The sequence below is a fragment of the Canis lupus genome, chromosome 1 (genome assembly GCF_003254725.2).
Source record: "Canis lupus dingo isolate Sandy chromosome 1, ASM325472v2, whole genome shotgun sequence".
NCBI classification, from domain to species: Eukaryota; Metazoa; Chordata; class Mammalia; order Carnivora; family Canidae; genus Canis; species Canis lupus.
This window is the reverse complement of record NC_064243.1, coordinates 75,159,030-75,184,424: the sequence shown is the minus strand read 5'-3', so window position 1 is coordinate 75,184,424 and position 25,395 is coordinate 75,159,030. Positions and strand designations below refer to the sequence as shown.

Sequence of the window (25,395 nt, the reverse complement as noted above, 5' to 3'; positions counted from 1 at the left end):
CTTTTCAGTAGTATCTCAGGCAATGCTAGGAGCCCCCTCAAAACTATTTGTATATTTCTGACTTCCTCTAGATGTTTCTCTCAGTGCTGTAGTCACAAAGAAAATCTTTACAATCTGTGGACTTCAGATAAAATCAGATAAGTGGAAAAAGGCGATGCTGTGCTATCTATGTAGGACATGACCAGCAGGTGTATATCTGGTTTCTGGTCAGGTTCTATCAGAATGTCTATAAAGACCCAGACGGTCCTGAAAGGAGGTAACTACTTCAAAAAGGGATTTGGTTTTACCTTAAATGCAAATAAGTGGTCTGCGTACGTGTCACCGAAGACAAATTCTGCACCAGCATTAGTATATTCCAAGAAGGTCTGAGTTAAAGAAAGGAAGAGCCGACAATCATTACAACCTGGAATTGGTGGTTACAGTCGACCAAGGAGGAGCCCAGCAAACTTGCTGGTGAGTTGTGGAAGGACTATCCTCATAGCTTTCCCCGCTCCAGTAGATGGCGTGGAAGTATATTTTTGAGCTATAACTGCATACAGATTTCCTGTCGTTTGTGACATTCAGTATGACTCTGGGATGCTTAAGAAGGAGCCCGCTGTGTCAATCCACTAGGGTAATCCTGTCTGGTGTGCAGAAATAGGTTTATTCATCTGCATTAGTTGACCTACATTTTTGTTTGTGTAGAATATGTTAATCTGTTTAATTATTACTTAATAATTGTTGTCTCTCCCCCATATCATCCATGACATCACTATCCTATCCTGATTGTCCCTTTCATCCCGCCCCAGAGGTGCCAGCTGTGTCAAGCTGAACCTATTTCTGACATGTCTTGAGGATTATATCCAAATACTAAAAGCACTTATTGGCAAGATGTTCATTTGAACTCAACTTACCTGAACTTGTTGGCCCAACCAATCAAAAGCCATAAATCCAGGATCAGTCCTCAGGATTAAGAGCCCAAGAAGAAATTGTAGCCCAATTCCCCAAAAGACAGGCCTCCAGTAAACCTATGCAGAAAGATGAAGAGATAGATCTTACTAGAAAATGAATGCAAAGGTCAGCATAAACACCCAGAGGATGACTATTTCCTTGGAAGCTTCTCACACGTGGCCTATGATCCACCTTCTTTGGGAGCCAAGGCAGTTGTGAGCAGAGAATCCCTTGATAGAATCATGCCCCCAGATCTCAGGGTTGCATTTCCCGGTTCAAATCCCGAGTCTAAGTTCTCCAGCCTCTGGAGAGATGTAACTATTATAGCCTGATAGAATAACTTAGACACAAAGCATAGTCTTAGCGGGGACCCTAAAAGAGGAGGGATCTGGTCCTCTTCATCGTGCTGTAAATACTAGAGACCTATAATTACTTCCTCTGTCTGGAAAATGGAAAGGCAGAACATGGCTTCCCTGTGTGCCCAAGGTTTGTTAATCTGACAATTTGTAAGTGAATTAAGTGAAACTCCCCCCTGTTGAGGGGCTCTCATTTCATTGTAAAAGGAACCAATTAACTCTAATGCAGACCCAGGGAGTGCAGCAGCAATGGACAATCATCTGCTTTCATTTGTGGTGTGGAGATGAGTGGGCTGCAAAGAACTGTGGGATTGGAGGCATGGAAACTGGCAGAGATGTTGACTGGAGGTGGCCAAGGGCTTTGGATCCTATTAGGTGACTGGTTTTTTTTGGTTCAAGCTTTCAGAAAGTCAGTAAGTTCTACTGGAGTTTGCTTTCTGAGTCATGTGTGAAGGCTTCAATGTCTCCGGATTCTTGCCCATTTCACGGGTTACAGGCTGGCAGAATGAGGATGAGAACTGAATTCAAGGAAACAAAACTGTTTAAGGACAGAGTTTGGCAGGAAAATAGCCTAACTTGCAAATAGAAGTTTGATAAACTGCAGAATCTAGCAGTAGAATATTCGATTATTACCGGCCTGGAGAAATTGGGATCAAAATAGATAAGGAAGTTATCCTTCTAGAAATTATACAGACTCTTTCATTGTGACTATAAAGATAAATAGACAAAAAAATAATGTGCTTAAGTCATGAGGGTGGAGCCATTGATGGTTTTCATGTCCTTCCATCCAGTTTTCATTATACACAATGGGTCACTTCTCCCTTAAAACACTCTTGTCCCTGGCTTCTGTGATACACATGTTGGTAATCTCCTCCTACCACCCAGACTTCTCCATTTCTTGTTTCCTATCAGCCTTTCTTCTCAACCCTTAATGTGACATATAGTTTCCTGGGTCTTAGGGGTTCTAATTCAGTCGTCTAACAAATATTTTTTTGTGTACCTGCTATGGTTTATGCAATGCTGGCCGCTGAGACTGCATATATCATCCCTGTTCTCATGGAATTTAGAAGAGAAGCTGTCAACTATAAGTTACACCCTTAATTATTTTACTATACTCATGATAAAGACCTAAGAAGTTCAAATCCTACACTTTGTAAAGCTTTTACAAATTTATTAGAAGTAACTTAGCTGTGCCAGATTTTCCACAATCCCTTAGTCATATGGGAAACAGAAATGTTCTTTTTAAAACGAAATATTTTATTTAAATTCAATTTGCCAACATATTGTATAACACCAAGTGCTTATTCTATCAGGTGCTCCTTGTGCTGTCACCCAGTGACCCCATCCTTAGTGCTGTCACCCAGTGCTGGGTGCTCCTTGTGCTGTCACCCAGTGACCCCATCCCCCCACCCACATCCCCTCCTGCAACCCTTTGTTTGTTTCCCAGAATTAGGAGTCTCTCATGGTTTGCCTCCCTCTCTAATTTTTCCCACACAGTTTCCCTCCTTTCTCTTATCGTCCCTTTCGTTATTTCTTATATTCTTATATTCCACATGTGACTGAAACCATATGATGATTGTCCTCCGATTGACTTATTTCACTCAGCATAATATCCTCCATTTCCATGTCCTTTCTTATGAATGAGTAATATTCCTTTGTAGATACACAACACAGCTTCTTTACCCATTCATCTGTCAAAGGACATTGAAGGTCCTTCCACAATTTGGCTATTGTGAACTTGCTGCTGTGAACATTGGAGTGCAGGTGTCCCGGAATTTTACTTTATCTGTATATCTGTGGTAAATACCCAGTAGTGCAATTGCTGAGTCATAGGACAACTCTATTTTTAACTCTTTGAGGAACTTTCATACTGTTTTCCAGGGTGGCTGTACCAGTTTGCATTCCCACTAACAGTAGAAGAGTTCCCCTTCTCCACATCCTCTCCAACCTTTATTGTTTCCTGTCTTGTTAGTTTTAGCCATTCTCACTGGTAAGAAGTTGTATCTCATTGTAGTTTTGATTTGTATTTCCCTGATGACAAGTGATGTGGAGCATTTTCTCATGTGCTTTTGGCCATGTGTAGGTTCTTTTTGCAGAAGTGTCTGTTCATGTCTTCTGCTCATTTCATGACTGGAATTTTTGTTTCTTGGGTGTTGAGTTTGATAAGTTCTTTATAGATTTTGGGTACTAACCCTTTATATGATATGTCATTTGCAAACATCTTCTCCCATTCAGTAACTTTTCTTTTAGTTTTGTTGATTGTTTCCCTCGCTATGCAGAAGCTTTTTATCTTGATGAAGTCCCAACAGTTCATTTTTGCTTTTGTTTCCCTTGCCTTCACAGGTGTGTCTTGCAAGATGTTACTGTGGCCAAGTCCAAACAAGTTGTTGCCTGTGTTCTCCTCTAGGATTTTAATGGGTTCTTATTGCATATTTAGATTTTTCAAACATTTTGATTTTTTTTTCTTTGTGTGTGGTGTGAGAGAAGATCCATTTCCATTCTTCTTCACATGGCTCTCCAATTTTTCTAATACCATTTGTTGAAGAGACTCTCTTTTCTCCAGTGGATATTCTTTCCTGCTTTGTGGAAGAAGGGTAAATCATAGAGGTGAGGGTCCATCTCTGGGGTCACTATTCTGTTCCATTGATCTATGCATCTGTTTTTGTGCCAGTACCATTCTGTCTTGATGATCACAACTTTGTAATGCAGCTTGAAGCCAGGCATTAGATGCTCTCCAGCATTGGTTTTCTTTTTCAGTAATCCTCTGGGTATTTGGGGGTCTTTCCTGAGTACATACAAATCTTAAGATTATTTGTTCCAATTCTGTGAAGAAAGAGCAAGGTGTTGATAAGGATTGCATGTAATGTGTAAATTGCTCTGGGAAGTATAGACTTTTTCACAATATTTATTCTCCCAATCCACAAACATGGACTTTGTTTCTTTGTGTCTTCCTCAGTTTCTTTAATAAGTATTTTGTAGTTTTTAGAGTATACATCCTTTACCTCTTTGGTTAGATATATTCCTAGGTTTCTTATGCTTTGGGTGCAATTATAAAAGGGATTGATTCCTTAATTTCTATTTCTTCAGTCTCATTGTTAGTGTACAGAAATGCCACTGATTTCTCTGCATTGATTTTGTATCCTGCCACACTGCCAACTTGCTGTATGAGTTCCAGAAATCTTGGGGTGGAGTCTTTGGGTTTTCTTTTTTTTTTTTTCTTTTTAAAAAAACTTTACTCCTTTTAAAAAATTTTATTTATTTATTCATGAGAGAGAGAGAGAGAGAGAGAGAGATAGAGAGATAGAGAGAGAGAGGCAGAGACACAGGCAGAGGGAGAAGCAGACTCCATGCAGGGAGCCTGACATGAGACTGGATCTCCAGTCTCCAGGATCAGGCCCTGAGCTGAAGGTGGCTCTAAACCACTGAGCCACCGGGGCTGCCCTGGGTTTTCTATATATAGTGTCATGTCATCTGTGAAGTGGGAGAAGTTGACTTCTTCTTTGCCAATTTGAATGCCTTTTATTTCTTTTTGTTGTCTGATTCCTAGGCTAGGACTTCTAGTACTATGTTGAATAACAGTGGTGGGAATGGACAGCCCTGTCATGTTCCTGATCTTAGGGGGAAGGCTCTCAGTTTTTCCTCATTGAGAGTGATATTTGCTGTGGGCTTTTCATAGATGGCTTTTATTGTATGAGGAATGTTCCGTCTATCCCTACACTTTTTAAAAAAGATTTTATTTATTTGTTCATGAGAGACACACACAGAGTGAGAGAGGAGAGAGAGACTGGCAGAGACACAGGCAGAGGGAGAAGCAGGCTCCATGCAGGGAGCCCGACATGGGACTCGATCCCGGGTCTCCAGGATCACACCCTGGGCTGAAGGCGGCACCAAACCATTGAGCCACCAGGGCTGCCCCTGAGCCACCCCGGGCTGCCCTATCCCTACACTTTGAAGAGTTTTAATCAGGAATGAATGCTGAATTTTGTCAAATGCTTTCTTTGCATATACTTAGAGGATCATATGGTTCTTGTCTTTTCTCTTATTGATGTGATGTAACAGGTTGATTGTTTTACAAATGTTGAACCAGCCTTGCATCCCAGGGAAAATTCCATGTGGTCATATTGAATAATCCTCTTAATATACTGTTGGATCCTATTGGCTAGTATCTTGGTGAAAATTTTTACATCCATGTTCATCAGGGATATTGGTCTGCAATTCTCCTTTTTGTTGGGGTCTTTGTCTGGTTTGGGATCAAGGTAATGTTGGCCTCATAAAATGAGTTTGGAAGTATTCTCTCCCTTTCTATCCTTTGAAACAGCTTTAGTAGAATAGGTATTATTTCTGCTTTAAATGTTTTTTAGAGTTCCCCTGGGAAGCCATCTGGCCCTGGACCTTTGTGTTTTGGGAGGATTGTAATGACTTCTTCAATTTCCTCCCTGGTTATTGGCCTGTGCACGTTTTCTATTTCTTGCTGTTTCAGTTTTGGTAATTTGTGAGTTTCCAGAAATGCATCCATTTCTTTCATATTGCCTAAGTTGTTGGCATATAGCTGCTCATATTTTCAAAATTTGTATTTTCTTGATATTGGCTGTGATCTCTCCTCTTTCATCTGTGATTTAATAATATCAGTCTTCTCTTTTCTTTTTAATAAGGCTGGCTAAGGGTTTATCTATCTTATTAATTCTTTCAAAGAACCAGCTCCTTGTTTTGTTGATCTCTCCTACAGATCGTCTGATCTCTATCTCATTGAGTTCTGCTCTAATCTTTATTATCGCTCTTCTTCTACTTGGTTTAGGCTTTATTTGCTGTTGTTTCTCCAAATCCTTTAGGTGCAAGGTTAGCTTGTGTATTTGAGTTTTTCCCAGTTTTTTGAGGGAGGCTTGTATTGGAATGCATTTCCCTCTTAGGACTGCTTTTGCTGTATCAAAGATTTTGAATGTTTGTGTTTTCATTTTCACTAGTTTCCATGAATCTTTTAAGTTCTATTCTAATTCCCTGGCTGATCCATTCATCTTTTAGTAGGACGCTCTTTAACCTCCATGTTTTTGGGTTTCTTCCAAATTTCTTCTTGTGATTGAGTTCTAGTTTTAAAGCACTGTGGTCTGAAAATATGCAGAGGACAATCCCAATCTTTTGGTATTGGTTGAGACCTGATTTCTGACCCAATATGTTGTCTATTCTAGAGAAAGTTCCACGTGCGCTTGGGAAGAATGTGTATTCAGTTGCATTTGGATGCAATGTTCTGTATATATCTGTAAAACTCTTTGATAAAGTATCATTCAAGACCCTTGTTTCTTTGGTGATGTTCTGCTTAGAAGATCTGTTACTTGCTGAGAGTGCCCTGTTGAAGTCTCCTACTGTTAGTATATGATTATCTAAGTATCTCTTTACTTTGGTTATAATGGATTGATATACTTGGTGGCTCCCACATTAAGGGCATAACTATTCATGATTCTTAGGTCTTCTTGTTGGATAGACCCTTTAAGTATGATATAGTGTCCTTCTTCATCTCTTACTACCGTCTTTGGGATAAACTCTAGTTTATCTGATATGAGGATTGCTAACTCAGCTTTCTTTTGAGGGCCATTTGAATGGTAAATGGTTCTCCACCCCTTCATTTTCAGGCTGGAGGTGTCCTTAGGTCTAAAATGAGTCTCTTGTAGACAGCATATGGATGGGTCTTGCTTTTTTATCCAGTCTGATGCCCTGTGTCTTTGGATAGGATCATTTAGCCCATTTACGTTCAGACTAACTATTGAAAGATATGAATCTAGTGTCATTGTATTATGTATTCAGTCCCTGTATTTGTGGATTGTTTCTTTGGGCTCCCTCTTTCTTTTTACTGGGTCCCCCTTAATATTTCTTGCAGAGCTGGTTTTGGGGTCACATATTCTTTCAGTTTCTGCCTAGCTCTTTCAGAGCTGCCTCTTGGAAGCTCTTTATCTCTCCTTCGATTCTGAATGACAGCCTTGTTGAATAAAGTATTCGTGGTTGCATGTTCTTCTCATTTAGTACCCTGTCAATATCATGCCAGACCTTTCTGGCCTGCCAGGCTCTGTGGAGAGGTCTGCTGTTAATTTGATATTTCTCCCAATATAAGTGAAAAATCTCTTGTCCCTCACTGCTTTAAGGATTTTCTCTTTCTCTTTGAAACTTGCAAGTTTCAGTATTTAATGCCAAGGTGTTGAATGATCTTTATTGATTTGGGGGAGGGTCTTCTCTACCTCTTGGATCTGAATGCCTGCTTCTTTCCCCAGATTAGGGAAGTTCTCAGCTATTATTTATTCAAATATCCTTTATGGTCCTCTCTTTCTCTCTCAGCCATTTCTGGAATCCCAATTAGATGTATATTTTTCCTTCTCAAGCTATCATTTATTTCCCTAAGCTTTTCCTCATGAGTTCTTAATTGTTTTTCTCTTTTTTCCTCAGCTTCCTTCTTTTCTGTCAACTTGCCTCTTATATCACTCACTCTCTCTTCCACTCCATTAACCCTAGCAGTTAGAGCATCCAGTTTTGATTGCATCTCATTTAATCTATTTTAAATTTTGGCCTGAGGAGATCTCAATTCTGTAATAATGAAGTCTCTAGAACCCTTTATGCTTTTTCCAGAACCACGGGTAGCTTTATAATTATACTTCTGAATTGAATTTCTGACATTGTATTTAAATCCTAATTCTGTAATTCTAGGACAGAGAGTATTGTTCTGCTTATTTCTTTTGTGATGAATTCTTCTTTCTAGTCATTTTGTCCATTGCATAGTGGCTGTATGAGCAAGCTGATTCAAAAATATCAACCACAACCTAAATTAAATACATTGTAGATGATTCCAAAGCAGTCAAAAAAATTAAACAAAAAGAACACAACAAAATAAAATGAGATCTCTAAAGTGAAAAACAAATAGTAAAACAAAGTAGTTAAAATAAAATACCAAAAACAAAGAAGAAGAAAAGAAAAAGGAAAAGAGAGAGAGAAAAAAAAGGGCTGGAAATGGTAGTTGGGAGGAAGCTGTAGTGGAGAGTGAATGTAGTCTCCCTGAGGGGTCCTAGAGGATGATCATCTTGGTTCTGAGTGTTTTTTCTTCTGTACATTAGAAGGTGCTTAATTCCAAAGACACAACATTGACCATAAAATCCTAAACAAGATAAAGGAGAGGGCAGAATGGGAAGGAACAGAGAATATAATCTCACAGAATGAAACACCAGAGTGTCCTACTTGGTTCTGGGTGTATTTTGGTTGTGTGTTGGAAGGTACTAACTTCCACCATTGTAAAACAAAACGAGGCAGAAAAAACAAAAATAAATACCCATATCTTGTATATCTACCAAAATCAAATTGAATAGATTGAAGGGAATCCAGAAGTGAAAAAGATACCTAAGACATGCAATTGTAGTAATATGAACGTCGAAAGGGGAAAAAAACTTAAAAAAATGTAGAGTTGGTAAAATATTGTAGTTAAGTTGGGAAAAGAGAAAAATACTGCAAATTTTTAGTCTGATATAAAAACAAGTCGTAATGAAAAAAAATCCTCTAGTTCTTTATGCTATTGTCCCTCAGTCCTGAAGCTTTCCAGTGCTGCTTGGTCAGTAAACTTGCTTTTCTCTTGCTCCTCCTTTGTTCTTCTGGGGGAGGGTCTGCTGCACTGATTCTTAGATGTCTGTGCTTGGGTGGAGATATCCCATCCCTTGCCAGATGCTGGGCTCAGTGTGAGCTGTTTATCCTGTGAGACTTTTGTTCCCTAGACACCCTGCCTCTCCCAGGCACAAGGTAAAACAAAGAGGGGGAAAATGGCAGCCAGCAGACTTCCATCTCTGGAGTCAAGCTCCCTGCGAGTGCCGAACCACAGTCTCCCAGTCCACACTGGCCTAGTTGCTCCTGGTGGCAGGTGTGGGTGCACCGATCTGCACATTTGCCAAGCGCCCAGTGGCAGGAGAGTTCTTGCTTTCCTGTGCCCTCCTGGCTTCCCCCTGTCCCAAGACAGCCGGCTTTGTCTGCTTTGGTGCCCTTGGATGGAGGGCCCTGCACCACTGGATCCATGGTCCTGGGGACTGCCTCTCCCAAAGGGAACAGAAGACAGCCACCTCTGTCTGTTGCTGGGCTTTAGTGTAAAGGTAGCTCCAGAGCTGGCCTGCATAACTAGTGGGTTTCTCCCAAATGCCCCAGAAGACTGCGGTGCTCCTTTACTGATATCAGACCTTGATTTTTGGTGAGCTTTCCTCTGGATACTCCTTCTCTTACAGTGACTCCAGGAATCTTGTGGCTTCACTGCCCCTCCTGTGATTCTGCCCAACTGCCCTGCTAAGCACTTTTCCATCAGGGAAAACTCAGGCACAGATTTTTAAAGTTCCTGCTTCTCCAGGGCTGAGCTTTCATGTACCGGAGGCTTTCACCACTCAGCTTTAGCCCTGCTAGTCACAGTTTCCCTCCCCCACCTTATTTCTTTTTAATATTTTCACCTTCCTACCTTGTTTGAAGTGAAAGCTTTTATCTCTGTAGCATTCCAGCTGTTCTCTCCTTACATCTCAGGTCGAATTTTTAGGTGTTCAGGATGTTTTGAAAGTTATCTAGGTAGGTTTGTGGGACTAACTTAGATGAGGAACCCTACTCTTCAGCCATCTTGCCCAATCCCAGAAATAGGTTTATTTGCATTTTATAGATAGGGAAAATGAGGCATAGAAAGGTTTTATAAATTTCTAAGGTAATGGAACTAGTGCCTGGGACTAGAGTTTGAACCCTGGCAGCTCAGCTCCAGAGCTGGACTCCTAGCTACTGAAATAAACTTCCACCCCCAACAGAAGTAGCAACCAGTTTGTTGTTTTCCATTTTCTGTAAGAGCTTTTCCAAATCCAATAGCACAACAATTGTTCATTTAAGCAGAAGGAATCTGGTTACCTAAAATACACCTATTTATGTTGGGCATTAGGATGCTTTTAATGATTCCATTTAGTTTTAACATGGAAAACACTACTAAATTGAAGATTGGCCTTGAAGAGTATCAGGAAGGCCACTAGTCATGGTACAACACAGTTTTGCACAACAGGCAAATCCATGTGCCCTACGTTGCCAAGAAAGGGAATGTGAAGGTGATTCAGACATCGGGCTTGAAAGAAGACCCACTTCAGTTTGTTATAACTTACTATAGTTTATCATGTAAAGGGAAAAATTAGCAGCGACACCAATGTGTTACCTTTAGCCAACTATGGGGAACAGATAGAGGTGGGAGGAAGAGTTCCAATTTCTCAGTTACATACTTGTCTATCACTTGCAATTTTTGTTAGGAGTATGCATTTTTGATGGGATTTTAAAATGTTTTTAACAGTGATCTAATTAACCATTCCCACTTATGTGAAGATGAACCATTTTGTAATTCATTTATTCATTGAATGAGCAAATATTTACTGAGTGTCAATGAGATGCCAGGTGCGAGGTACTAGAGATACATAAGAATTAGTAGTCTAGTGGTCAGACAGACATAAGGGCCAACAATTATGGAATGAGGTAGCCATAGTAATCTATGGGTTTGGTGTCTCTATGTGACTGGGGTAGGGTGGCTAGAGGAGATGGAAGCATTTATGAATGACCTAGGGTTCTACAATTCTCTTATCTTATGGAAATTACTGGAAGCATGCCCAGCACATGGAAGATGTAGGCCTGGTTCTGCATATTAATATAGCTCACAAAATATCAGTTTTTCTCTGCTCCTGGTTTCTCATGGCAAACTGGTTGCTTCTCAGTTGCCAGAGGACTACATTTCAAGGTTGTCATTTAAATACTTTTCTCAGTTGCATGATTATAGGCTGCATCCCTACTATCAGAAACTTGTCCTCCAATTTTGCAAAAGGCATAACAGGTGAGAGGGGCTGGCTTGATGCAGATTCATTGTTTACTTTCTAGAGTCCCCTGAAATGAAAATGCCAAGTAGTCCACTAAGGACCGGGGTTGAAATTACTCACTCTACCTCCAGAGGTCAATCACATCGCCTTTGTAATATAAAAGAAAACGTAATGATCCTAGGTTTATGCTGTCTTTAGATCCTGAAAGAGAATAGCTAAGGGTATGCTTTCCTTCAGCTTAAAACAATTTTTAAAATTAAGCAACAGGTTGTAAAAAGTTGCTTTTCTCAGGACCGTATGGTTCATTAGTACCATACAGTGCACATGTACCAGACGTTTCTTTCTTAAGTCCTGTATTCCTGCCTGTTTAATATGTGAATGATTGCCTCCCCATCCCTGCCTCCAGTACATCTAGGGTAGTTTAATGCTTCCTGGCACGCTGTGTCTTTCAATACCTTCTTTACAAGCATGCCTGATTTTGGAATTGTTCTGTAATTGGAAGTCAGCCTCATGGGCAAGAGCACACCTTAAGCTCTTCACATGGCCTCCCAGCCTAATTAAGCCTCAGAAATATTAAAGAAATTATTTGGGAACACTTGCAAAATGAATGCATGTTGGTAATCTATATAGTTACAGAGACCTTCTTACTCAGATCTAACTGCTTGGGGGTGCTGATTTTATTAACGAAATGAAGAAAAATCAGAGAACATTCTTCACACCCCATGACTACAATCTGCTCTTTGCTGAGACAATAAGGCCTCTGCAGGTCCAGAGAACTTGTGTATAGCCATGGCTTCTGCTTTGGTGACAGAAATGCCATTTCTGCCCCCTCTCCTTTTCAAGCCCATAGAAAACAATGAACAGAATAAGAAGCAATAAACCAAGCTTCCACCTTCATTAAAATTAGGAAATATTCATATCTGGACTCATGATACAGTGTTTATAAAAGGTGTTTCAGACTAGTGAAAACTGTACTGATGTGAAGACAGGCACAGAGAGAAGTATGGCAGCTTCAAATTTCCTGGGCTGCCTAGACAGAGTGCAGAATTCCTCAAAATAGTTGTCACAGCCTTGTCTTGAAACAGGCTTAGGGTGCATAGATTCACAGCAATGTTCTGTCAGCACCGAGGGACCTCAGATGTATAGGAAGCACATGGATACCCTATCTTGGCCATCTTAGAAGACTATAGGTAGGTGGGTGTAGGGTGAACTGAGGGGAACAAGCAGCTTCCCAGCTTTTATGTTTGCTAAAGACGAGTGGAGACATCACCATGTACCCAAAACTCCAATAAGGGGAGGAGGGGAACTTTCTGCCAGTCCAGAGCCCATTCAACATTTACAGGGGATTGGTAAGATTTCTGGATACAATAAGCCCAAAGTTATCATCAGCTCATTTGTCTGGTCTGTGCCCTTACTCTTCTTTCTCATGTGGCTCAAGAATAATATGCCCTCCTCAGCTCAAGGATGGAAAATATTAAAAAAGAAATCAGCATGGGATTTATGTGAACAGGGTTGCATTTGAAAAGAAATATCACATATACACACAAAGGTAGATGAATAAAACACATTAGAAAGATTAGATCACAATGCAGGTAAAAATTAAGACAACATATTTCTCCAAGAAGCAATCTGACAACGTATATTAATACCAAATATACACACTCCCGTCAGTCCACCTAGGAAACCACCATATAGACTTGTCCTGCCCAATATGGTAGCTGCTAATTGAACTATGGAACTATTTTATATGTGGAACAGAGGAAACTAAAATTTTACTTTAAAAAACTGATGCTCATTTCAGGTATTGGAAAGCCTTTAAGTGTGTTTGGAACAATTTGGGCATGTGTATTTACTTTCAACTAAATTTTATGAAATCTAAATACAGATCAAGTATTGCCAATGAAAATGTGTCTTAAGATGTGTTCTAAGTATAAAAAATATACTGGATTTTAAATGATTAGTTCAATAAAAAGAATATTTAATAATTCATTGAAATGATAATATCATGGGTATATTGGGTGAAATATAGTATTAAATTTAATCTTACCAGTTTCCTTTTACATTTTTAACATGGTGACTAAAAAATTTTAAATCACATGTTACTTGCATTATATTTTTATCAGCTAGCACTGCTATAGAATAAAGCTAATAATATGTGAAGTAAATGGGCAGGTATTGTTCCAAGTAGTCAAAACCAAAATCAAATCCCCAAAAGTGGATGCTTGTCCTTAGAGGAATGGTTAATACATATACATAATATGTCATGGAATATTATGAACCCTTTGACAAAAATAGTTAAAGTTTTGCCAGTGGACCTGAATATCCACAAAGTATTATTATTATTAATTATTATTATTATTATTATTATATTCATTTATTCATGAGAGACACACAGAGAGAGGCAGAGGGAGAAGAAGGCTCATCATGGGGAGCCTGCTGTGAGACTCAATATTGGAACTCTGGGATCACGATCTGAGCTGAAGGCAGATGATCAGCCACTGAGCCACCCAGGCATCCCACAGAAAGTAATATTATTGAAGAAAAGTAAGCTGCAGAGAAATGTGAGTGGTCCCAGAATATCCCACTATGGTAAAACAACAATACCAATCCTCAATAAGATATGTTTGTAAAACAGGACCTGAACAGGAACGAAAAGTACAGAAAGCTATATGTCAAGTTATTTTACCTGGGTTACGTGTATGTGGTGGGTCAGGGATAAGGAAGAGGAAGGAAGCAAGTAGCAAGAATGTAAGATGTTTAATTCCTTCCTTCTCCCAGCATATATATTACCTCATTTGTGTGGAATTGTACACACAGACACACACACACACACACACGCACACACACACAGAATAAGAAGGGAAGCATAGAGTTAGAACTATATAAAATGACTTGGTAGGAATGTCCAAGATATATTGCCAGATGAAAAGAAGTTGAACAAGATATTTAAGTGGACTCTTTCTAGTTTCATAGAATCAACAAATCCTCTACATGTTTATATATGTTTGAAGGAAGGTGTGTGTGTTTGTCACTTTTTATTACAAATGGATATTACTTTCTGCAACTGAAAAAAAAGAAAACTTTAAAAACAGGACAGTAATTATTGTTTTCTTTGAAGTAAGAGACCTCAGAGAAGAGCTATAAGCATCCAAAGAACAGTAATGGCAACAGACAGAATTTGAAAATTAGTTGGCCATAGAAGCACACAGAAAGAGGAAAGAAATTCTCTTTGAGAGTCTCAGGAATCAGCAAAATAGAAAACTGCAAAGAAATGACACGATAAAAAGGAGTTAGAAAGATAATAGCCACAGTAAACCAAAAAGAACCAACATATGAATAACTGGAACACCTGACATAATGAAGACTTTTTTTTTAAATATTGCCACAAGGAATATAGAGAAGAGAGGGAAAAACATGTAAATGTAGTTTCCTAAAGTAAAATCTAAATACTAAAAAAAAAATAAAAAAAATAAAAAAAAATAAAATCTAAATACTGAAAGGGCATATAAATTTTAAGAAAAATTTGATTCAAATGATCAATAGTTAAGAATATCCTAGTATATTATACTTTAGAGATAAAGAGTCCTTTGGGCATTTAATATCATTCTTCACCTCTATTGCCACACACACACACACACACACACCAGCTACTTATATATACATTTCAAAAAATTGTGCACGAGCAAGAAAGAAACCATAGCTAAAATAAATTCAAGTATTCCAAAAACCCTTTTCACGTATCTCTTTCTGGGGAATCACCTTTTGACTCAGTCATTGGTGTCCTTGTTTCCTCACACAATGTGGTCTTTGTGTTATTAAGAGAATTGGCGATGAGCATTTCATTTAAGAGACCCTGTCATTGTCTCAGGAATTTTCTTCTGACACACATTAAATCTCAGAACCCATTGAGGAAGGTTCTTATTTAATACCCAGGAAGCAGCTTTGGTGCTGCTGCTTTCCTGGTGAATGGTGTCTGTGGAAGGCTTCGAATGTCAACCAGGACTTAGTTTTCTCCCTCCAGTGGTTCTTAAGGGACATTTCAACAGAAAAGTTGTGCTATTTTCCAGTAATGTCAACAGGAACAAACCAATTTTACACACGAGTAGGCTTTCTGTTATGGGACAGGTGACTCCTTGAAGGGAGACATGGATATCGTGCATCCATGTAGTATATCATATTTTTTTCCCCCAAAATGCTCACTATCCTTCCCTAGGACAGGATAATTCATCCATAACCATTGACATTGTGCTCATCATGATTAGCTTTGGGTGATGGAATGTAGTAGAAGTGAAGGGTCCTTCGTAGCAGAAGTTTTAAGAGCCACCTTTTTTTCCACCTCTCACAACATACCCCACATAGTGGCTGCTCCTTTAGCCTGGGTCCTAGAAGTGAAGACAATATGAATTACCACCAGAATTGACCCTCACTAGGCATATGGTGTAAGAGAAAAGTAAACTTGCAAGTCACCAAGTTTTTTGACTTATATCCTATTGCAGCAAAATTTCGGGTAAGCTGATTGGTATAAATCTCTAAGCATATAGTATTTGAAACCTGATTCTAGAATGGTCAAAAAGTTCTCTTAGGGAATGCTTGATTTCTGTAGGACTTCCTCAGGCAGGCAATGAGCAGGTGATAAGTGATTGATTCTTTTCCATGTGAGATTCAACTTCTGGCTGTTTTAGGTCAGCCAGGATGACTGCAGTGACCTCCCTAAGTCATTTTAGAAGGGAGCCACTCTGGGTGTGGCTGAGCCACAGCCCCATTGTTGTTACCCTTCATTTATGCCTGTATTCTGGTAAAATGTCATAAAATTCTAGGGTCAGAAAACATCTTTGGGACTGGAGACAAGAGCTCATCTTAAGATACCATAGTAGTTGTTAGTGGGGAAGGGTTTGCAGAAGGGAAGGAAAGAAGGAAAGGAGCGTGATTCTGGAGATCCGAAAGGTTCACTCCTGTTTTCCTTTTTTCCGATTAAAGCTGATTCCACAATGAAAGTATCAGTCTGTGAAGAATAGTTTTTTTTCCTCCCCAAAGCAGAAAATTCAGCATCTATACCTACAGTTCCATTGGAGAAGCAGCTGCACTCAAAATGTATCAGGGATCCAACTGCAGTTCAGTGTTGGTGGAGTTAACAACTTGCAGCAGCCCCTTAAAGAAGACAAGCTGTGGTTTCCTCCTGGGATGATGACACCAGGACCGTTGACAATAGTGCTGGTGAAAAGTGTAATAAAACAGTTAGTTGGGCTGTAGAACAGAAAAAGTAGATAAGCAGGAGAAGTCAGATTAAACATAGCATCAAAGGGCAAATGGGGTAGGGATATTGATTTTGCAGATAGAAACTGTACAGAGTGGGAGTGGCCAGATGGGTCACTGGTGGCACCTCATGCACTGTAGCCCACCACTATCGCTATCACCATGTTTTCAGGACAGCCTGCACTGCTTGGTGCCCTTGAAAGAGAGGCAGTAACAAAGAATTAGTGCTTGGGTACTAGTTAAGGGCATGGACTCTATAGACAGAAAGACCTAAAGTTTGCATCTTTATTGGTCTTGGGAAAGTGGTATAGCCTCCTCAAGGCCTATTTTTATTGAACACTAAAAAGAGCAATAGTTCTTACCTTATACTGTGGTTTCCAGGGTTAAATGAGCTAATTCATACAAAGTGCCTATCACAAAGCTGAGGGCATAAGAAATGCTTGCATAGCACTAGCTAGTATTATAGGTCCTAGTCTCAGATGAGAAAAGTCAAAATGAAGGGTGATCTAAATCCAAATAAATTTTTGCACAAGTTATTTATTTATTAAAAAGTTTATTTATTTGAGAGAGAGAGAGAGATAGAGTGTGTGTGTGTGTGTGTGTGTGTGAGTGTGAGTGGGGGGTGGAACAGAGGGAGAGGGACAAACAGACTCCCCACTAGGCTCTGAGCCTGAGGCAGGGTTCCATTTCAGGACCCTGGGATCATGAGCTGAGCTGAAACCAAGAATCGGACACTCAACTGACTGAGCCACCCAGGTGTCCCACAGGTTCTTATTTTTAAACAGATTTATAAAGTTATAAAAATGAGTGGATGGGCTCTATAGGCCTAATTTGTTTATTAATAATAGATATGAAGAAGTTAGACTCAAGAATACAATACCTGTTTAATAGAGATTGACAACAAGATACCACATCTGTTGTGTTCGTAGGTGAACTGGAGTTGAAGGCATTCTCTAAAATGTAATGGCAGTTGATGTCTACAGGGGTGCTGGAGAGTAGTCCTGGAAGTGAAATAGTGTCATCTATTTTATTAATTTACGACATTACTGTGCCCTCCTGTTCCTAGCTTTTCAACCATGTTCCACACATTTCACTTTACAATATGCTCAGCAGCAGCTCTGCCTCTCAGCTTCCGACAGTAGCATATGCTGCATCTGCAGGTTGGAGGCACGGCCCCCCTGAAAGCTGCCATTCTGTGGGCTCTGGAAGACAGGACACAAAGGATGGCATGTGGTACCTGCAATACAGGCTGTCATGAAGCAGGCGACAGTCCCTGCAATCAGAGCTCTCACTGACCCCGATGTGATATCACGCTTTCTGGAAGGAGCCATAGATGCTGGGAAACATGGAAGAAGGAGATTAATGTTGAGGTAATTGATTGGGAATTCCAAATCCCCAGCCTCTGAGAATTGTTCTAGGGCTGGGAGTCTCATGACTTTCTTTCTTTCTTTCTTTCTTTCTTTCTTTCTTTCTTTCTTTCTTTCTTTCTTTCTTTCTTTCTTTCTTTCTTTCTTTTCTTTCTTTCTTTCTTTCTTTCTTTCTTTCTTTCTTTCTTTCTTTCTTTCTTTCTTTCTTTCTTTCTTTTCCTTCCTTCCTTCCTTCCTTCCTTCCTTCCTTCCTTCCTTCCTTCCTTCCTTCCTTCCTTCCTTTCTTCCTTCCTTTTTTTCCAAATTAGCTGGGAAAAATAAAGATTCTAGAGCTTAATGATGAGCTTTACATCCAGAGAAGTTCTCTGGTGGGAGAGGAAAGGAATACATTTGTCCACAGGCCCAGAAGCTTCCATTTTTTACAGAAGAAGTGAGTCCTAAGTTTTATCACAGTGTATGGAGAGCATGGCAAGGCAAACAGATTTCAAGGAAAGATCCAAACATTTGCAACTCATCGTCACCATTTATTTCTATGCCTATGGAAGACATCACTAATTAATAACAGCATTTTCCACTTTCACTAGGCCTCAGAATCCTTCTCCAGTGGCCCTTAAAAGTTGACTGGAATTGTCATACAAAGTGAGACCTAGTGTCATCCTTGGGTAGACAAGCACCTGCACATTTGAACAAATTCTTTCTGAGTTTAGCTTGGGTATACAAAGGAAAACTATATGGCAGAGCAGGGATAAAAATAGGCTGCAAAGGGTTTACTACTGTCCCAGGGCCTTTTCTTCCCCTGACACAAATAATGTTACAGAGCCAGATGGAGATTGAATGTATGTTTATGTCGCATACATTATTAAAGAAAATTCTTTTCACTTACTAAGTCCGCCGATCACTATTCCTAGAGAACCGATATTCGCAAAGCCACAGAGAGCGTAAGTGGCAATTGTCTCAGAACGAATCTGTAAACAAGCATAAACACTTAGAAGTATACATGGCGTGACTAGCTTAGTAAATCTGACATCCTAACCAGGCTTCCTTTTCTGACTATGGAATTAATATTGACAAATAAATATTCAGTGCATGATGTCAAACAACTGTTGTTTCATAGACTTTTTTTTTTGTCTCCCCTTGAATCTTGAGAGAGGGAAAAGGGCTGTGTGGATTCAGAGATTTTCTACAAAGGAGTTGGAATTGATAATCTTGGCCTCTACAAATGCCACTTTCAGCCCAATGAAAAAAAATTTTTTTTTAAAGATTTTATTTATTTACTTATGAGAGACACACAGAGAGAGGCAGAGGCATAGGCGGAAGGAGAAGCAGGCTCACCATGGGGAGCCCGATGCAAGACTGGATGCAAGGACCCCAGGATCATGACGTGAACCAAAGGCAGACACTCAACCGTTGGGCCACCCAGGCATCCCTTCTTCCTTGTTTTTATTAAATATTTTTATTTATGTGAGAGAGAGCACTAGCTGGGGGATGGGCAGAGGGCGAAGCAAGCTTAGGTCAGGACTTCAGGATCATGACCTGAGCTAAAGGCAGCTGCTTAACCAACTGAGCTTCCTAGGCACCCCCAATGATAACTTCTAATATTCAGTATGACCTGGCCACCTGCTATAATGTACCAGGCCCAGTGCTAGCTACTGAAGATATAAGATTGGTTCCAGAAAATATTCACATTACATTTGTTTGACAAAGGATTTATTTAGAATCTATAAAGAGCTGTTATAATTTAATAATAAGAGGACAAGCACCTAATAAAAAATGACTAAAATGTTTTTACAAGATATATATATATATATATATATATATATATATCACATCAGAATTTCTTCTTGTGATTGAGTTATAGTTTTTACAAGATATATATATATATCTCACATCAGAAGATGTTTGACATCATTAGTCACCAGAGAAATGCAAAACAAACAGTAACATAATACTATACATCCATAAAATGGCTAAAAAATCAGACAATACCAAGTGTTGACAAGGATGTAGAATAATTGGATTTCTTGTACATTGTTGGTGGGAATATAAACTGACACAACCTGTTTATAAAGTACAAACATGCTTGACAGTTTCTTATCAAGTTGGTAGACATAGCCTGCATTATCCAGCAATAATGTTCTTTGGAATTTTCCCTGGGGAAGTAAAAATCTATATCCACAAGAAGATTGTACATGAATATTTATGGCAGTTATAATAGCTTCAAGCTAGAAACAATCCAAATACCCTTCAACAGACAAATCGATAAGCAAATTATGGATATCTATGAAATAGAATACTACTCTTAGTAAGTATAGTAATAGTAAGAAGGAAAATATATACATGCAACTACATGAAAGCTAAGTGAGTCCATTTGTATGATTTTACAAGCAAATGTAATCTATAGTGAATGAAAGATCAGGCTGTCTGGGAATGAGGGGGTGGGTCGGGGTACTATTGACTGCAGGTGGCCCTGAGACAAATTTTCCAGGTGTGATAGAAATGTTCTATATATTCATTGCAGTTGTGGTTACACAGGTGATACATTTCTCAAAACTCATATATACACAAAAAAAGGAACTTTATTGTACATAAATTATACTTAAAAGAAAAGGGATTAATTTAGTAAAGAGGAAACTCACAGATATAATAGGAGTTCCTTTCATTCTGGCTGTGGTGTGTCCTTGCCTCTCTTTGGTCCTCAGCTCTAACCATCCCCTGGGAATGTCAGGTGCCCACGTTTACAGGGCAGTAGAAAGATGGAGGGTGAATTTGTGGAAGTGTGAGCATAGCCCTCTGGTTCTGATCTGACAACCAAGAGGTGTTGCTCAGGCCAAATAATTGTGATGCCCCCAGCTTTGGTTTTCTTACTCAGCATTTTACTGGTTATACAGAGTCTTTTCTGATTCCATACAAATATTAAGATTATTTGTTCCAACTCTATGAAGAAAGAGCAAAGTGTTGATAAGGATTGCATGTAATGTGTAAATTGCTCTGAGAAGTATAGACTTTTTCACAATATCTATTCTCCCAATCTACAAACATGGACTTTGTTTCTTTGTGTCTTCCTCAGTTTCTTTAATAAGTATTTTGTAGTTTTTAGAATATAGATCCTTTTACCTCTTTAGTTAGGTATATTCCTAGGTTTCTTATGCTTTGGGTGCAATTATAAAAGGGATTGATTCCTTAATTTCTATTTCTTCAGTCTCATTGTTAGTGTACAGAAATGCCACTGATTTCTCTGCATTGATTTTGTATCCTGCCACATTGCCACTTGCTGTATGAGTTCTAGAAATCTGGGGGTGAAGTCTTTTGGGTTTTCTATATACAGTGTCATGTCATCTGTGAAGTGGGAGAAGTTGACTTCTTCTTTGCCAATTTGAATGCCTTGTATTTTGAATGCCTTTATATCTTTTTGTTGTCTGATTGCTGAGGCTAGGACTTCTAGTACTATTTTGAATAACAGTGGTGAAAATGGACATCCCTGTTGTGTTCCTGATCTTAGGGCAAAAGCTCTCAGTTTTTCCTCATTGAGAGTGATATTTGCTGTGGGCTTTTAATGGATGGCTTTTATTGTATGAGGAATGTTCCATCTATCCCTACACTGTGAAGAGTTTTAATCAGGAATGGATGCTGAATTTTATCAAATGCTTTCTTTGCATCTACTGAGAGAATCATATGGTTCTTGTCTTTTCTCTTACTGATGTGATGTAACAGGTTGATCGTTTTACAAATGTTGAACCAGCCTTGCATCCCAGGGATAATTTCCACGTGGTCATATTGAATAATCCTCTTAGTGTACTATTGGATCCTATTGGCTAGTATTTTGGTGAGAATTTTTGCATCCATGTTCATCAGGGATATTGGTCTGTAATTCTCCTTTTTGTTGGGGTCTTTGGTTTTGGGATCAAGGTAATGTTGGCCTCATAAAACAAGTTTGGAAGTATTCTCTCCCTTTCTATCCTTTGAAACAGCTTTAGTAGAATAGGTATTATATCTGCTTTAAATGTTTTTTAGAGTTCCCCTGGGAAGCCATCTGGCCCTGGACCTTTGTGTTTTGGGAGGATTGTAATGACTTCTTCAATTTCCTCCCTGGTTATTGGCCTGTGCACGTTTTCTATTTCTTGCTGTTTCAGTTTTGGTAATTTGTGAGTTTCCAGAAATGCATCCATTTCTTTCATATTGCCTAAGTTGTTGGCATATAGCTGCTCATATTTTCAAAATTTGTATTTTCTTGATATTGGCTGTGATCTCTCCTCTTTCATCTGTGATTTAATAATATCAGTCTTCTCTTTTCTTTTTAATAAGGCTGGCTAAGGGTTTATCTATCTTATTAATTCTTTCAAAGAACCAGCTCCTTGTTTTGTTGATCTCTCCTACAGATCGTCTGATCTCTATCTCATTGAGTTCTGCTCTAATCTTTATTATCGCTCTTCTTCTACTTGGTTTAGGCTTTATTTGCTGTTGTTTCTCCAAATCCTTTAGGTGCAAGGTTAGCTTGTGTATTTGAGTTTTTCCCAGTTTTTTGAGGGAGGCTTGTATTGGAATGCATTTCCCTCTTAGGACTGCTTTTGCTGTATCAAAGATTTTGAATGTTTGTGTTTTCATTTTCACTAGTTTCCATGAATCTTTTAAGTTCTATTCTAATTCCCTGGCTGATCCATTCATCTTTTAGTAGGACGCTCTTTAACCTCCATGTTTTTGGGTTTCTTCCAAATTTCTTCTTGTGATTGAGTTCTAGTTTTAAAGCACTGTGGTCTGAAAATATGCAGAGGACAATCCCAATCTTTTGGTATTGGTTGAGACCTGATTTCTGACCCAATATGTTGTCTATTCTAGAGAAAGTTCCACGTGCGCTTGGGAAGAATGTGTATTCAGTTGCATTTGGATGCAATGTTCTGTATATATCTGTAAAAACTATTTGATAAAGTATCATTCAAGACCCTTGTTTCTTTGGTGATGTTCTGCTTAGAAGATCTGTTACTTGCTGAGAGTGCCCTGTTGAAGTCTCCTACTGTTAGTATATGATTATCTAAGTATCTCTTTACTTTGGTTATAATGGATTGATATACTTGGTGGCTCCCACATTAAGGGCATAACTATTCATGATTCTTAGGTCTTCTTGTTGGATAGACCCTTTAAGTATGATATAGTGTCCTTCTTCATCTCTTACTACTGTCTTTGGGATAAACTCTAGTTTATCTGATATGAGGATTGCTAACTCAGCTTTCTTTTGAGGGCCATTTGAATGGTAAATGGTTCTCCACCCCTTCATTTTCAGGCTGGAGGTGTCCTTAGGTCTAAAATGAGTCTCTTGTAGACAGCATATGGATGGGTCTTGCTTTTTTATCCAGTCTGATGCCCTGTGTCTTTGGATAGGATCATTTAGCCCATTTACGTTCAGACTAACTATTGAAAGATATGAATCTAGTGTCATTGTATTATGTATTCAGTCCCTGTATTTGTGGATTGTTTCTTTGGGCTCCCTCTTTCTTTTTACTGGGTCCCCCTTAATATTTCTTGCAGAGCTGGTTTTGGGGTCACATATTCTTTCAGTTTCTGCCTAGCTCTTTCAGAGCTGCCTCTTGGAAGCTCTTTATCTCTCCTTTGATTCTGAATGACAGCCTTGTTGAATAAAGTATTCGTGGTTGCATGTTCTTCTCATTTAGTACCCTGTCAATATCATGCCAGACCTTTCTGGCCTGCCAGGCTCTGTGGAGAGGTCTGCTGTTAATCTGATATTTCTCCCAATATAAGTGAAAAATCTCTTGTCCCTCACTGCTTTAAGGATTTTCTCTTTCTCTTTGAAACTTGCAAGTTTCAGTATTTAATGCCAAGGTGTTGAATGATCTTTATTGATTTGGGGGAGGGTCTTCTCTACCTCTTGGATCTGAATGCCTGCTTCTTTCCCCAGATTAGGGAAGTTCTCAGCTATTATTTATTCAAATATCCTTTATGGTCCTCTCTTTCTCTCTCAGCCATTTCTGGAATCCCAATTAGATGTATATTTTTCCTTCTCAAGCTATCATTTATTTCCCTAAGCTTTTCCTCATGAGTTCTTAATTGTTTTTCTCTTTTTTCCTCAGCTTCCTTCTTTTCTGTCAACTTGCCTCTTATATCACTCACTCTCTCTTCCACTCCATTAACCCTAGCAGTTAGAGCATCCAGTTTTGATTGCATCTCATTTAATCTATTTTAAATTTTGGCCTGAGGAGATCTCAATTCTGTAATAATGAAGTCCTAGAATCCTTTATGCTTTTTTCCAGAACCACGGGTAGCTTTATAATTATACTTCTGAATTGAATTTCTGACATTGTATTTAAATCCTAATTCTGTAATTCTAGGACAGAGAGTATTGTTCTGCTTATTTCTTTTGTGATGAATTCTTCTTTCTAGTTATTTTGTCCAGTGCAGAGTGGCCTTCTTCTTGTGGTGATATGAAATGATAAAGTGCCTATGTGATGTGATAAAGGGTAATAAATGATGTAGGTGTTCTGATGTAATGTTAGATGATACGTCAGAAGGAGGAGCATCTACTTCTGAACCCCAGTTAATCTTGGTCAACTGAAACTATGTTGAGCACACTCCCTCAGATCTGAGAAACCACTCTGCTCCAGAGTGGGTTCCATCTAGAGTTTTGTAATAAGAGGGACAGGAGGCTAAAATGTTACTGTTCTTCCTTTTCCCATATTTGAGTGATGGAAAGAGCTGCATTGCACTAGGAAATCAATAATACATCGTTTGGTTCTCCCAGAGCCTGAGCAACGATGCTGGATATACAGGGACAGTCATTGTAACACTGCTTCCAATAGCAGAAAATTGGTAGCAGTGTCCATCAACAAAAGATGGCTTAAAATTAATAATTGTGTTCAGTCTATAGAATACTCTTTCACAGACACTGATAGGGAATGGCATCCAAGATATCTTATTAAGTGCAAAGAGCAAGAGTAAGAGCATAATACGGTACAAAGAGAATAGCTGAGCAGCAGAAAAATAGGGAGGATGACTCACTTATCCCTCTTGCTTTTTTGTACCTTTTTAATACTATACCAGGGTGTGTATAAATTAAGTGTAAACAAACAAACATGCACAGTATTTCTTTTATGTTAAGAAAGAAGAGATGATGGCATAATGAAGAGCTCATCCTGTGGACAACATGCTACACACATATTCTGACCTGGATAACATTGGGCTTTGCCTCATGGACCTAGATCTTATGCATTGGTCATGTGGTGCCTTTTCCAGGGGATGATGTGACACCCCCCACCACTTGTTGGTTGGTAAACAAAAATTGCAGGTACTCATCCCCATTTTGTTGCCTGTAAATAGGAAAATGGGAAAAAATGCTTTTGCCATTTTGACTAAACAGTAGCAGAAGCTATTGGGCTCCTGTCTTCAAATATCTTCTGTGGATCTGCCTCTGGTTGGGATCACCCCCAACCCAAATCAGTCCTACTGTTCTGTCTCTATTCTTGTAATAATGTGCACAAATCTGCTTGGCACTGCTAGGATTATGAGCTTCTTTTTCTCAGTATAAAAACTACTTTCTTTTGGTCAGAAGGTTCCCATTTTCCTTAGAGTTCTGTGTGTGGGACAATTCTGTTTTTCAGGAAAGAAAGGCTGGAGACTCGGCTGTAGAATATGACCTAAGTAATGGCTTCACCC

The 25,395-nt window shown here is 39.1% G+C and overlaps 1 protein-coding gene across 5 annotated transcripts in view; it reads right to left on the bottom strand.

The window, feature by feature from the left end:
• Window positions 1-893: 893 nt before the first annotated feature.
• SLC28A3 (solute carrier family 28 member 3) overlaps window positions 894-25,395 on the bottom strand; it is a 69,275-nt gene continuing 44,773 nt past the window's right edge. For 3 of the 5 annotated variants that reach the window (XM_035700289.2, XM_025423188.3, XM_049116210.1), the window contains 5 exons: window positions 18,620-18,701; window positions 17,607-17,705; window positions 17,250-17,370; window positions 16,176-16,327; window positions 12,611-15,498 (listed from right to left, as the gene is read on the bottom strand). In XM_035700289.2, coding sequence (XP_035556182.1) covers window positions 16,201-16,327; window positions 17,250-17,370; window positions 17,607-17,705; window positions 18,620-18,701 — 429 coding nt within the window. In that variant the 3' untranslated portion in view covers window positions 12,611-15,498; window positions 16,176-16,200. Of the gene's footprint in view, window positions 1,008-12,610; window positions 15,499-16,171; window positions 16,328-17,249; window positions 17,371-17,606; window positions 17,706-18,619; window positions 18,702-25,395 lie in introns of those variants that run through there. The other 2 variants (XM_035700283.2, XM_025423189.3) reach the window with 2 other exon arrangements.